The 15,134-nt window shown below is 42.7% G+C and overlaps 1 protein-coding gene across 5 annotated transcripts; it reads left to right on the forward strand.

Annotated features, from left to right (window-relative positions):
- The first annotated feature begins 5,189 nt into the window (after nt 1–5,189).
- On the forward strand, nt 5,190–14,103 carry LOC123484133 (CREB3 regulatory factor-like). Of its 5 annotated transcripts, none has more exons than XM_045214151.1 (9): nt 5,190–5,275; nt 7,974–8,091; nt 8,320–8,436; nt 8,837–9,079; nt 9,314–9,875; nt 10,623–10,812; nt 11,735–11,808; nt 13,581–13,706; nt 13,837–14,103. In XM_045214151.1, exons 2-9 carry the CDS (start codon nt 8,083–8,085, stop codon nt 13,950–13,952), a joined length of 1,437 nt encoding a protein of 478 aa, XP_045070086.1. In that variant the 5' UTR covers nt 5,190–5,275; nt 7,974–8,082; the 3' UTR covers nt 13,953–14,103. The 5 variants fall into 5 exon arrangements, with proteins under 5 accessions (XP_045070086.1, XP_045070088.1, XP_045070085.1 ...); XM_045214153.1 differs by having other exon boundaries at nt 8,324–8,436; XM_045214150.1 differs by having other exon boundaries at nt 5,194–5,275; nt 8,069–8,091; nt 8,324–8,436.
- The last annotated feature ends 1,031 nt before the right edge of the window (nt 14,104–15,134 follow it).

Genomic DNA, 15,134 nt, shown 5'->3' on the forward strand with positions numbered 1-15,134 from the left:
ACAATACTGGACGAGATAGAGACCAGCACACTGTCGAAAAAAGGTTGCACACTTAAAATCAACCTCATTTGTATAGTAATAATCTCAATAGTAATAATATAATCTCTTTATTTGCATGGTGAAGTTCCGCACGTGTATAGCTGCAAACAACAAATTATAACTTTTTCACAAATGATCAATTTATAATGATCTATTTTAATTGTATTTTTGATTCAAGTTCTTCTATGTAATCCATCAGGTCCATAGATGTGAAAGTCCTACTGATTCCTTGGGGCATGTTGGTGGTGGTGACAGCTGGTGTCCTAGTGGCATGGAAGATGTGGAGAAAGCATAGTAAGTATTTATTTAAAATATATTAATTAAATACATGACAATATGTTATAGTATTGGAATATACAATAGAATGAATTGTGCACACATTATGGAATGTACGTACAGTACACCTTCATTTAGCTCTGAGGAGACAGGTGGTGTTGAAGTGACATGAAACGTAACTGCCAATCATGTATGGGTCCACTGTAACACAGAGGACATTCATTTCTCCTCTCTAGAGGACAATAAAGCTGAGAACCAGCCAACAAGCACTGCAGCGGTAGGCTACGTTCATCTTGTCTTTTCAATCATACATGCACCTTTCTATTCTTGATATAGTCATTTCCATACAGTATGAGTCTGTGTCCGTCTCTCTACCAGCAGGACCCATTTCCTGACAATGATGATGTAACATACAGTACTGTCATCTTAAAGAGGAAGACCCAGCTAAAGTTACAGACCAAGGTAAGAATGAACGAATGAAATGGATTTGACAATATTTTTATACATATAATGTTGTTTCAACGATGAGAAAAGGACAAAACACATCCAAAACATAATAGTCTACAGACTTATTCCCACTGTGGTTATTATTATTATTTTTACTATTATTATTATTACTATTATTATTATTACTATTATTATTGTTACTATTGCTATTATTAATATTACTATTATTATTATTATTATTACTATTATTATTACTATTACTATTATTACTATTACCACTGTGGTTATTATTATTTGTACTATTACTATTACTACTATTATTATTATTACTATTATTATTATTATTATTATTATTATTATTGCTATTATTACTATTATTATTATTATTCCCATCGTGGTTGTCTTATTCAGACAGCTCACATACAGGTAGGCTGATGTTGTTCATCTAGTTGGATGTATTCTAGCCACAGCTTCATATTAAGGTACTTTAATAAATGTGTGCATTGGTTGATTGTTTAGTAAACATGTTCTCTGTATCACCATTATATAAATGTCAATTTCATGGTACAATCTATCATGACAAAATGTCCCTGTTCACCTCTCTACCTGTTCCTCCTCTGTAGGCAGCAGAACCAGATGATAATGTGGTCTACAGCTCACTAGCTCTACAGGTGACCACACAGGTCAGTGTTGGTGTCTCCTCTGTCTGTTGTACCAGATGATGCTGATCTCTCAACAAAGATACAGACAACACCACATTGCTATGTGTAGTAAACATCAATCTTTAAAGGTCGACTTTGGGCAAAAACCCACAAATAACGAATTTAAACTGTATAACTGATCAATGCACCATCATACCAGGTCATTTAACGCTTAAAAACAAAACAACAATTGTTGAATTTGGCTACAGAAGTGCCATTTCTTACCTGTCTCTCCAGCATCCGTCCAAAAACAAATCCTGTGAAATGACGTCAACACATACTGGAGGAGTTACTGGCTAGCTAGTGGCGCGCATAGGGTGTGTTCGTAAATTCACTCTGGAGTGCCAGAGGGGGCTCAGAGTGCGCTCTGGGCGTTCGTAAAATCAGAGCGTTGTCAGATTGTCCGTTGGTAAATTCAGAGCTTTCGTTCTCGGAACGTTCAGAGCGCACACTGGACGCTCTGGCCGAGGAGTAGGAGTGATCCCAGCGTTCTGAGCTCATAACAGCAGTCAAGCACCCAAGCTAACAGGCTAACGTTGACTAGCTTGCTAGCTACTTCCTGACAAAAATTAGAGAATACCTAACCCAGCAGAGCTGGTTAGGCTGTTTTCACGTTATCCAGAGCGTTGGTGATTGTAACTGTGATGGTGGCAACGATTTAATTACGCTTTTTTGCCGAAGTTTACTGGCAATATTCAACAGGTGTTGAGCGTTCCTAAATTCATCAGTTTTTCAGCACTCTGGAGTAGATAGCCAGAGTGAATTTACGAATGCGGCCCTAGATTGACACATCGATGAACCACATTTTTACATTTTAGTCATTTAGCAGACGCTCTTATCCAGAGCGACTTACAGTTAGTGAGTGCATACATTATTATTTTTTTCATACCCCCCCGTGGGAATCGAACCCACAACCCTGGCGTTTACCAACTGAGCTACATCCCTGCCGGCCATTCCCTCCCCTACCCTGGACGACGCTGGGCCAATTGTGCGCCGCCACATGGGTCTCCCGGTCGCGGCCGGCTACGACAGAGCCTGGATTCGAACCAGGATCTCTAGTGGCACAGCTTAGACCACTGTGCCACTCGGGAGGCCCACCAAAGGCACAACCCATTTCTGTTTGAAAATTGAGAGAGAATCAAATCAAATCAAAAAGACGCGGAGATGGACCGTTTCTCATGCCAAATGTCGATCTTTAACCACACAAATCTTTCTTTGTCTTTTATTTTGCTGTATGTAAAACTTTATCATCACATTGTGACCAGCTAACCTTATTGCTATCAGTGTATCCATAACATTACAGTATTGAGTGTGACTGGGATGAAGTTGCCCCTAGACGATGATCTTGGGTCAGTTTTTTAATGTTTCTTACTTATGGGTAAGGTTAGGCGTTGGGGGACGGGAAGCTGATCCTAGATCTGTACCTAGGGGAAACTTCACCACGGAATTTGTGACTGAATGTTTCTCTTCCTCTCCAGCAGAGGGCAGCAGCAGAACAGCAGTGACTGTCTGAGAGAAGACCTTGGTCGAGTCCTTATCCTGGAAAACTCCCCTCTCCTGTGTAACAACATATACATCTATCTGCCTCCAATATGCTTCTGGCATACCTGTTAACCCACCCCAGCAAGACGCCTCCAACCTTTTGTGTCCATAAACTACTGAATTCAGACTGTTGTGCTTGTTTTGATTATCACCACATATCTGTTTTATCAAGGCCGCTACACACTTTACGCAAACTTCGCAAACGCAGCGAAGGAGCGTCGTTTTCTACAGTTCTACGTAGTTCTACATACTGTACCTTGTGCGGCTCAAATGTTTGAACAGACCGACGATCCATCGGATGGTCAGGGGAACGGAACATAATAACAAATAATGTGTAGACTGCAAGCCCAAACAGATATAATATTTGACTAAAACATAATCATTTCAAACCTTGCATACATTTGTATACGATCACATTTATCTCTCTATTATGCGTGGGAATACTTTGGAACAGATTTCCAAAATTAAAATCTCTTGGAGCTGATTTGCTTTTATGTCCAAAAAATATATATACATATTTAATAAAATAAAATCATCCACGGACCGAATTCTGGGAACCCTGGCATAGTTAATTGCCACCCACCTGCTCTAATGACCTTTCCCCTTGTCACTTGTTTTTTACATCATCATCTTATTGATCTCATGTAGTCAAATATCCTACACCTGTAACTAATCACGATCAAAAGCTATATTGCATTTAGTAATTTTGTTCAATATTTGGAGGAAAGAGCTTTCACTCCCTATAGTAAAATCCATCATAAATCAGCATTCCAAGTTGTTCTATCCAGCAGATAATGTTGCAGCTAGCATCATCGTTACCATGGCAATTTTAATGGTGGCGCCCATTTAGCATTTGTTTTAAAAGTATAAATGTGTATTTGACAAACCCCCAGGTAATACATTTAGGGTTTGTATAGATTGTCTTATTTGAGCTTGTAAAACGTTTCCATTCCCCTTTAGGGATTTTAAAAAATATATATATATAATGTTTTTTATTTTTATTGCACGATTATAGCAAATTATATAATTAAAGAGAAACCAACTTCCTCTCGCATAATGGCTGAACTATCTTTTAACGTCTTCAAGAGGCTAAAATGTATTGATTAGGTTGCTATAGGTGTTGAACTAAGGTTGCATTTGCAATAGAAATTTAACAAACATGCACATTATTTAAAGATGAGTGAATGATTAACACGAGGTCCCCAGCACCGCACAGTGAGTCGACCAATTTAAAATAGAACTCATAAGCATGATTGTCTCTAGCCACTAAAACGTGCCACACCGTAGGCTACCTCTCCGCACCATCCTGTCAACCCCTCGTTCTTCCCAAGGGGGGCTGGCCCCACAGGAAAAGCTGATTTAGGTGTAGTAAAATCCATGCACTGTGTGTAGCAGGTAGTTCTCAGTAATTATAACATAATCAGACATATCTGCCTACAAAAAGTACATGACTGGTGTTCTCCTTTAATTTCCTTCCTTACTTTCTCTATGGTTCCTTTGGGACAAATCCTGCATTTTCACAGCTGATCTCGGACTGAACCATTTGGGTTCTGAGGGGATTTATTTATCAGAAAGTTACACATTATTTCATTTAGAGGAAATATATCCTAGCCTAATGGAATCTTGAAGATGACTATGTTAATTTTAGGACATTCATGTAATATATGTTATTTATAATAACAACCAATGTGTGTATTCATGGGAAATAAAGAAAAATGGTTCCTTGTTTCCCCATGGCTAGACCATTCCAAAGCCAGCTGTTCAGAACTAGCCCAAATATATTTTGCGTCGATATACTAGAGGACCACAACATATCTTTAATTATTGTAATTTATGCAGTCTTGTGGAGAAGAACATTGGTTTATGTGGATGTTACTTTGTGCCCCAGATTTTAACAGCTGGAACAGTTGACGGTAAGTAGCCTAGCCTACTACAGCAAGGTTGCCATGAATCGAGCAATAACCCTGTAGCCTACTGTTTTAGGTTGGTTATTTTGTTGCGACTGATGCTGATGTGCTCTTCCTGTGTTATATACAGTGGCCTCCTAGGTTATAGCTGTGTACGCCTAATACAAAAAGAATAGTTTATGCTGCATATGCTTATCGTTGCAACGAGTACTATTTAGTGGTCAAATGTTTAGCCTATTTCCTATCGGACTTTAGGCTGCTGGTTTTCCGGAGCGCTCGCTGTCAGAACCGCGGGACTGCGCGTTGACAGATGACGGGGCGCGCTTCAACATCGGAAAATGTGACACACGGTCCATGCAGGAGGTAAGACAGCTAGCTGTTCGTTCAAAATACTGCCTTTTCGTAACTTGAGTGTCAGGGACAGTGTCAGGGTGATATTGTTGCCAAATGTTGTTTAAAGGGCTTGAATGACGTTCAGCTAGGTGTATGCTCAGATTCAGAAAACTTTAATGACCTCAATGAGGCCATTAGACTGAATGAGAATAATAGTCGATTTATAGTGAAAATAAGTTCACCCCACAGCTGTCAGGTACAGAGCGTTGCTATTCCTCTTATTTCTTGGAAATAAGTAGGCACTCCTCTCTCTGTCTCATGGCTGCTTCTTCAGACTATCCATATGTAGAGGTGTGTGTGTGTGACACATTGAAATGACTGATTAGGACTATTTTAGGGATCTGGGGCACAGGATGTTGGCTGTGAATATTATAGTCATTCCTCCTCTCTCTCTCTATCTCTCTCTGTGCTCATAGGATGGAAAACAGCAACCCTATTTTACAGTCCTGATAGTTGTTTATGGTCCTGATAGTTGTTTTACAGTCCTGGTAGTTGTTTTACAGTCCTGATAGTTGTTTTACAGTCCTGATAGTTGTTTTGCGGTCCTGATAGTTGTTTTACAGTCCTGATAGTTGTTTTTACGGTCCTGATAGTTGTTTTACAGTCCTGATAGTTGTTTTGCGGTCCTGATAGTTGTTTTACGGTCCTGATAGTTGTTTTACGGTCCTGATAGTTGTTTTACGGTCCTGATAGTTGTTTTAGAGTCCTGATAGTTGTTGTACGGTCCTGATAGTTGTTTTACGGTCCTGATAGTTGTTCAGAAACCATGTGAACAATGATAACATACAAACATAACAATAAGTTGTAGTGCTTGATTGAATGACTCCCAAAGAGCAAAAAGAAATGTGGTCTATCAAATAAAGTGTAACCTGGCAAACCAACGTAACTGTACCAGATCACCCCTTTTCTGTACCAGCTAGAAGCTATATGGTCTTGCTGAGGTCTATATTGACATTGTGCTCGTGATGAGCTGCTAGATTAACCTAGATGTCACTGCAGTGATGAATCCATTAGGCAGGATTAGGCGGCTGCCTATGGCGGCAGATTGAGGAGCTAAACTGACCAAGGCGCACTTCCAACAACAACACATAAACCTCACATAATTCTGCCCCCCTCCCCCCCTTTGTCAACGGCAGGGGCACAAAATATTTAGCTTGTCCATTCCCAGCGCGCCTCTCCAGGGTGCTGTTGGAGAGACTCATCGCTGGGGCGGTCCACCAACGTTCCGTCAAAACAATAATCTAACATAAATCATGTAGGATATGGTAGAAAGAGAATCTGGTATTTTCTGTAGCCTACAGGCTGGAGATAAAATGTATGACAATGTAATGAGATTGACACCTTTTACATCATGCAGGATTCTCTGATCATATAGCCTAACCTAAATACAGTGGATTTTGAAAGTATTCAGACCCCTTGATTTTTTGACGCTACAAGCTTGGCACACCTGTATTTGGGGATTTTCTCCCATTCATCTCTGCAGATTCTCTCGAAGTTCTGTCAGGTTGGATGGGTAGCCTCGCTGCACAGCTATTTTCAGGTCTCTCCAGAGATGTTAGATCGGGTTCAAGTCCGGGCTCTGGCTGGGCCACTCAAGGACATTCAGAGACTTGTCCCGAAGCCACTCCTGCGTTGTCTTGGCTGTGTGCTTAGGGTCGTTGTCCTGTTGGAAGGTGAACCTTCACCCCAGTCTGAGGTGCTGAGCGCTCTGGAACAGGTTTTCATCAAGGATCTCTCTGACGGTTTTTGCTCTGACATGCACTGTAAACTGTGGGACCTTATATAGACAGGTGTGTGCCTTTCCAACTCATGTCCAATCAATGGAATTTACCACAGGTTGACTCCAATCAAGTTGTAGAAACATCTCAAGGATGATCAATGGAAACAGGATTCACCTGAGCTCAATTTCGAGTCTCATAGCAAAGGGTCTGAATACTTATGTAAATAAGGTATTTCTGTTGTTTATTTTTAATACATTTGCAAAAATTTCTAAAAACCTGTTTTCACTTTGTCATTATGGGGTATTGTCCGGTCCGGACCAAATCTGAACCAATCACAGACGTCTATGTTTGGTTCAGAATTTTGTCCGGTCTGAACCAGCCTTCATTTGGCCCAAACATAGACGTCTATAAATGACGTCTTTTCAACTTTCATTCAGAACCAAAAATGAGCCTGATTTCAACATCGGGAAAATACATATTTTCAAAATCTGGAAAATCCGTATTTTCAACTTTCATTCAGAACTGAAAATGAACTTGATTTCAACATCCAGAATATACGTATTTTTCAACGTCCGGAAAAGACGCCTTTTCAACGTCCTGGAAAATATGTATTTTAAACGTACGGAAAATACATATTTTCACCTTTCACTCAGAACCTAAATTTAACCTAACTTCAACGTCTGAAAAATACGTATTTTACATGTCTTTTCAATGTCATTTTGCTCACTGGGAGGGGCTTTTTTTGAGGGGGTCTTGCCTAGGGCGGGCAAGGACTGGCCCTGGATTAATCAGTAACTAAGTAATCTCAGAGCCCAAAACCGAGTCTTAAAGACATGACAAGCTACTCGATCTGTCACGGGAGACATGTAACTAATCTGCTACCTGAACTAAATCAGCTGCTCGATTTAACATTTTAATGTTAAGGCTAACTGTCTGTCTGTTATCAGATTATGTGAACTCTGACCTCTGGGCGGTTGGGTGTACTGATGATGAGGAAGCTAACCGTTCTAAACTGTTGACCCTTCCTTCTGCCTCTGACCAGGCCCAAGCACCATCATGCCTCAGGTACACAGCCTTGTTATACTACGATATATATACATTATGCTTCATAATATATAGATACTTTACCATGATGAGTTGCTAGGTTACTAAATTAATGCTGGCTATTGTACAATATGATAACTGAGAGTCATATCTGCCTTTCTCTCTCTTTCTCTCTCTGTCTTCCTCCCCCTCTCTCTTTGTATCTCCCCCTATCCCACTCTGACCCCTTCCCCCTCTCTCTCTCTCCAGCCAGGTAGCAGTGGGATGGAGCCTGTCTTCGGTGAGGCGTATGGGACCAACGGGTTATCTGTGACCTTAGAGCCATTCACCATCTCTCCTACAGGGGAAAGCACAGAGTCAGACAACGTAGGTACAGTGGAAAACATTTGTGTCCCACGTCTGAATCAGTGGAGGCTGCTGAGGGGAGGACGGCTCATAGTAATGGCTGGAATGGAGTAAATGGAATGGCCTCAAACGCATGGAAACCATGTGTTTGATGTGTTTGGTACCATTCCACTGATACCGCTCCAGCCATTACCACGAGCCCGTACTCCGCAATTAAGGTGACACCAACCTCCTGTGGTCTGACTCAGTCCCTGATTAGAGGGGATGGAAGAATGAAAACCATCAGTGTTATTGACCTCTGGATCTGGAATTGAATACCACAGAAGTATAAATGATGTATGTGTATGTAACTCAGTGTTATTATAGATAGACTTATAGAAGGACATCTAGATAGTGTATGTGTTTGGTCTCTGTGTTGCAGTGTCCTAAGGGTGTGGTGGTGATGTTGGGGGCCCCAGCCCTGTCCCTGTCCCTGTCCCTGTGTCGAGGCCAGCAGCCTGGATGTGAGCTACTCAGTGATCTCTTGGAGGACGTGATCACTGACGACACACACACCTCTGAGCGTTGCTGGGACGTCTCGGCCTTGGATGACATCACACACTATGCCAAAGGCAGCCCAGAGGGGGCGCCACCGAGCTGCGAGAGCTCCTCCGTCTCACCTGAGGTATGAGTTACTCTTAACCGCAGATTATCCGGATTAACATCCTCACTAACCTTAACCATTAGATCCTGGGAAGTCACTTCTGGTTCTGGAGATCTACAGGGTGTCCAGCCAAGCACTAACACAACTGAGGCAGCTATTGATTAGTTGAGTCTGATGTGGGTCCATGGCTAGTCCTTGGGAACTCTGACCCTGGTTTAGAGCGAACTTCTACCTACTCTGTTATGCTCTCCACAGGGAGACAGAGAAGAACCATGGTTATCCCTGAGACCAAGGGGCAGGCAGCCGAGGAGCCCTACAGACCTCACACCCTGTGTGGGGTTGGGGGCTGGACACCTCCCCCTGGCTGGGAGAGATCCAGAGTCCTGGAGCGAAGAGGCTGGAGGGCGGGAGAGTGAAGCTGGGGAAGATCTGCAGCAGGTGGGGCAGGAAGAAGCGGTACTTAACTACTCTCTACAGAGTGAGCCAGACACTGAGTCTAGTCAAGGAACAGACAGCGACATTGGAGAGGAAGAGGAGGAGAAGGAGGAAGAAGATGGGAAAGAGGAAGAGGAGAACGGGAGAGAAACCATGGAGGAAGAGAAAGGGAAGGAAGAGGAGGAGCTTCAGTCCCACGTGAGACCAAAGAAACGCCGGCGTTACTGGGAATGTAGCCTCTTCAGTGACCTGGGGAGAGATGGAGAGAAAGATAGAGAGAGAGATGAAGAAAGGGATGAAGTTAAATATGAAGGGGATATAATCTGGGGCCCTAGCACCCTACTCAGCACCATGTGCCTGAAAGAGGGGACCTCCACCAATGGTGAGACCTCAAGCCCATAAGGGCCACAAATGTACAATAGAATAAGGAAAGGAAGATGTAAAACATTTTTACATTTTATATGTTCATAATGCCTCAATTTATATACATTTTCAACACCCACAGTGTTGGAGACCCAACACTCTGGCAGTCTTAATTTATCAACACTCATTCGGTGGGTCACATACATAATAGGAAAGTGTTAATTTTAAAGGGATACTTGGAGATTTTGGCAATGAGGCACGTTATCTACTTTCCCAGAGTCAGATGAACTCGTGGATACCATTTTTATGTCTCTGTGTCCAGTATGAAGGAAGTTAGAGGTAGTTTCGCTAGCCAATGCTAACTGGCGTTAGCACACTGACTGGAAGTCTATGGGTATCGAGACTCTGGGGAGTTCATCTGACTCTGGGGAAGTAGATAAAAGGCCTCATTGCCAAAATCCCCAAGTATCCCTTTAAATCCTGAAGTATCCATTTAACACTGTGGGTGATAAAATTCAGAAGTACTATTTTCTGTGTACAACTGCTTCAACCTCGCCATCTCTCAATGATATTGCCACACACAAATACTTTGTTAGTGGAGTCTAAAGCATAGCTGCATTAGCTGCACTGTCAGTTGCGTCTTGAGTGCTTGAGGGCTTGGAAACATACAATTACATTTAGTCATTTAGCAGATGTTCTTATCCAGAGTGACTTACAGACATTGCAACTAAGTAAAACCGACCACAAACTCCTGTGTGTTCCAAAGGTAAGCGAGGCCAGAGGAAGGCCCGTCGCACAGACGCCAGTGACCTGACCCCCAGCCCTGGGAAGCTACAGAGCCTGGGGCAGCAGCCCCACACACTCAGCTCCGCTCTGGAGGACATGACTCCTGTCAGTGACCTGCCTGTTACTGCCAGGACCCCAACACGGAAGGAGAGGAACAAACTGGCCTCCAGGTACACATACACACTGGGACACATGACTTACCTGAATAACTATAGAGGCATAATTCATTTGTGGCTTTTCACACACTGCACTTTCAGAAAGTACATTTGATTTGTACAGCAGGGTGTCCCGGTTTGAAGTACCATCCAGTGCACTCAACAGAACTATGATGTATTAAATTCAACCTGCGTCTAGCTAAGTGCTAGTGAGGTCGAGTGTAGCGGAGCATAAGCTCTGGCTATAGGTTGGTAAACTGTCTCTTTCTCTCTCTTTCTCTCTCTTTCGCTCTCTCTCGCTCTCTCTCTCTCGCTCTGTCTCAGTTCAGTTCAATTCAATTTCAATTTAAGGGCTTTATTGGCATGTGAAACAGATGTTAACATTGCCAAAGCAAGTGAAAGTAGATAGTAAACAAAAGTGAAATAAACAATAAATATTAACAGTAAACATTACACTCAAAAGTTCCAAAAGAATAAAGACATTTCAAATGTCATATTATGTATATATGCAGTGTTGTAACAATGTGCAAATAGTTAAAGTACAAATGGGAAAATAAATCAACATAAATATGGGTTGTATTTACAATGGTGTTTGTTCTTCACTGGTTGCCCTTTTCTTGTGGCAACAGGTCACAAATATTGCTGCTGTGATGGCACACTGTGGTATTTCACCCAGTAGATATGGGAGTTTATCAAAATTGGGTTTGTTTTCAAATTCGTTGTGGATCTGTGTAATCTGATGGAAATATGTGTCTCTAATATGGTCATACATTTGGCAGGAGGTTAGGAAGTGCAGCTCAGTTTCCACCTCATTTTGTGGGCAGTGTGCACATAGCCTGTCTTCTCTTGAGAGCCAGGTCTGCCTACGGCGGCCTTTCTCCATAGCAAGGCTATGCTGACTGAGTCTGTTCTCTCTCTCTCTTTCTCCCCGCCCAAGAGCGTGTCGGCTGAAGAAGAAAGCCCAGCATGAGGCCAATAAAATCAAACTGTGGGGTCTGAACCAGGAGTATGGTGAGTTTTTTATTTCTGCCGATTATAATCTGTGACCCAACTAAAACTGTTGTTATGGGTTCTGTTGGTGATCCACCCAGTAGAGAAAGATTGTGTTTCTAGCCAGGACCCTGTCTCAAGTTAGCTGGTCCCTGATCTGTATCTGCAGTCTTAGGACTTGGTAATACAGAACAATCAGATCTGGGACCAGGCTATTCTCAAGATGTGACCCAACCTAATCAACCAGAAGCCACAGGGTCCTGACCAGTGGAGGCTCCTCGGAGGAGGAAGGGGAGGACCATGCTACTCAATGAATTTCAGAAAAGTTAAAATAGTACAACATTAAAAGAGTTATCCGTTTTTAGATAAAACTATACTAAATATATTCACGTCACCAAATTACTGATTAAAACACACTGTTTTGCGCTGAAAGTCTACAGTAGCCTCAATGGCACTCTCTGGGGTTGCACCATGGTGTAGCTGGAGGACAGCTATTTTCCGTCCTCCTCTGGGTACACTGACTTCAATACAAAACCTAGGAGGATCATGGTTCTCACCCCCTTCCATAGACTTACACAGTAATTATGACGACTTCCGGAGGACGTCCTCCAACATATCAGAGCTCTTGCAGTATGAACTGACATGTTGTCCATCCAATCAAAGGATCAAAGAATGAATCTACTACTGAAAGCATAAGCTACAGCTAGCTAACACTGCAGTGCATAAAGTGTGGTGAGTAGTTGACTCAAAGAGAGCGAAAGACAATAGTTGAACAGTTTTTAACAAATTAAGTAGAAGCAGCAGAGAGATCGCTATATTTCGCTGGTTTAACTGCTAAACTGCTTGCTGTACACTGTACTGTGTGATTGTACACATGGATTGGATTGTGGGTTTACTAACGCGTTAGTTCTAGTTTGTTGACTATATCCTTACTATGGTGACAACGACGTAGGCTGTGTAGCGGTTAACGGTTATGGTATGAAGGTTTGGCTTGGAGAGGTTTTTGCGCTTGGTCATAGAGAGCTGTTGTGTTGTGCACTGAAGTCCACGAGCGAAGGAAAAAGATGAGAGGAGAGCGCGTAGATGCGAAAAGGAATTATACAACGAGCATTAGAGATGATGCCGTATTTGTCTGCTATGAAAGTGAACTGTGTGTGCGGCTGATCAGGGGTATATTCATTCTGCCGATTCTGTTGAAAAGCATTTCTTAAACAGAAGCAAACGGAAGTGGGAAGGGCCTACCTGAATTTGTCCAATAGAAACTCTCGTTTTAGTTGCAAAACTTTCTGATTGGACTATGATTACACCCCAGATCAGCTAGATGCAGGCAAGAGTGTGCAAGGCATTGTTGAATGTGTCACTGTCTGTCACCTTGATTACGCTAATTTGTCTCTCGACCAGTGCACCTACGTTATAAACTTCAATGTGTAGTCTAGGTTGTAGCAACCTCATGATGGATATAGGGCAAATTCGAGTATTATGTAGTAGCCTAAACATATCGAGCTGGGTGGATGGAATATGAACGACAGTCATCCAATATGCTGTAATAGAAATAAGGCCATGCTCATAAAAAATGTAATCCACCTCCCTAATCTTAAACGGCACCGACAGCCACTGGTCCTAACACACTGTTGTAGATAATTATCTGTTTCATACAATCATTTTTCACACTTTAAATATACATTTGTATTATTTAATTTATACTGAGACTTTCCATGGGAACCTAGCCTGTATGCAGCCATTTTAGCTCATTCAGTCAATCATTCATGTCTCTGGTGGTGTAATTCATTCAGATGGCCTGTTGGGGGCGGTGCTGCAGATTAAGGAGCTGATCCGCCAGAGAGTGGAGAACAGAGAAGAAGACACAGAGAGAGGATCTCTGAGAGAGAGACTGGAGGACATTCTGAAGGAATCAGCTGGTGAGTAGTGAGTATGTAGTCTGTTTGGACTTTCATGAGACCCTGTGAGTGTGACTGTATTTTAATGTAAGTATGTTAATTGTGTGGATGTGTGGGTATTTGTGTGCATGCATGATGTGCGTGTGCTCAGGGCCACGTGTAGCAGGGCGAGGCAAAGCATTTGTGGAGAGGATCTTGACGAACGCTGCCGGAAAGAGCACCAGAGAGATTAAGGGAGAAGGAGGGTCATCAGACCCTAGCCACTAACCTCTTCTCCCCACCAGAGTCACTATCCCACCCCTTCTTGCTTCACTTTGCACTTTCTAACATGGAGAGAAGATAGGAAAGGACAGACAGACAGACAGCCAGACAGATAGACACACAGACAGGCAGACAGGCAGACAGGCACACAGACAGGCAGACAGACAGACAGGCAGGCAGGCACACAGACAGACACACAGACAGGCAGACAGACAGACAGGCAGGCAGGCAGACAGACACACAGACAGACAGACAGACACACAGACAGGCAGACACACAGACAGGCAGGCAGACAGACAGACAGACAGACAGACAGACAGACAGACAGACAGACACACACAGACAGACACACAGACAGGCACGCAGGCAGGCAGGCAGACAGACACACAGGCAGACACACAGACAGACAGACAGACAGACAGACAGACAGACAGACAGACAGACAGACAGACAGAGACATGCACACTCTTAGATAGTGAGGATCTGCTGTGTCATGGCCTCTAGCTGTTACAGTATAGTTGATGAGTTAACATATGGCATGTTTGTTTAAGATTGTGTGCATGTGTTTGTGAGTGTGTGTGTGTGTGTGAGGGAGTGTGCATTATTCCAGTGTATCTATTGCGTTATGTACTATAGTATATCCTATCGTGCCTAAAGGAGGACACTGTGTGCTGCTAGCTAGTCATAGTCACTATGTATTCTGGGAGAAGTGACAGTGAGTATGGGGCTTATAACAGTGGACATGATGACTAAGCTGTTTATCTTGACGTCCATTTTGAATCGTACTGTAAACCAAAAGTGCATAGATAAACAGACTTTGGCATCATGTGAATGTTGCACAATGCTTCTCAAAGATGCTGAAAGCTGCTTGCATGGTAGTTTTATATGTCTCTACAGATCCTCTTTAAAACTGATATCATAATGTACTGCCCTGCTCTACAGATGAACCTGTGTAGGGAGGATAAAAATTACCTTAAACCAGGGATGGGCAACTCCGGTCCTCAGGAGGGCGCTGTGTTTGCTGGTTTTAGTGTTTTCCTGTAAATCAGTGACTGACTGCTACCTGGGAAACCTGGGCCCATATTCACAAAGAGTCTCAGAGCAGGAGTGCTGATCTAGGATCAGTAGATTATAATGAATAGGATTACATAGACAGGGTGGGACCTGATCCTAGGTCAGCACTCCTGC

The sequence above is a fragment of the Coregonus clupeaformis genome, unplaced genomic scaffold (assembly GCF_020615455.1).
Source record: "Coregonus clupeaformis isolate EN_2021a unplaced genomic scaffold, ASM2061545v1 scaf0203, whole genome shotgun sequence".
Lineage (NCBI taxonomy): Eukaryota > Metazoa > Chordata > Actinopteri > Salmoniformes > Salmonidae > Coregonus > Coregonus clupeaformis.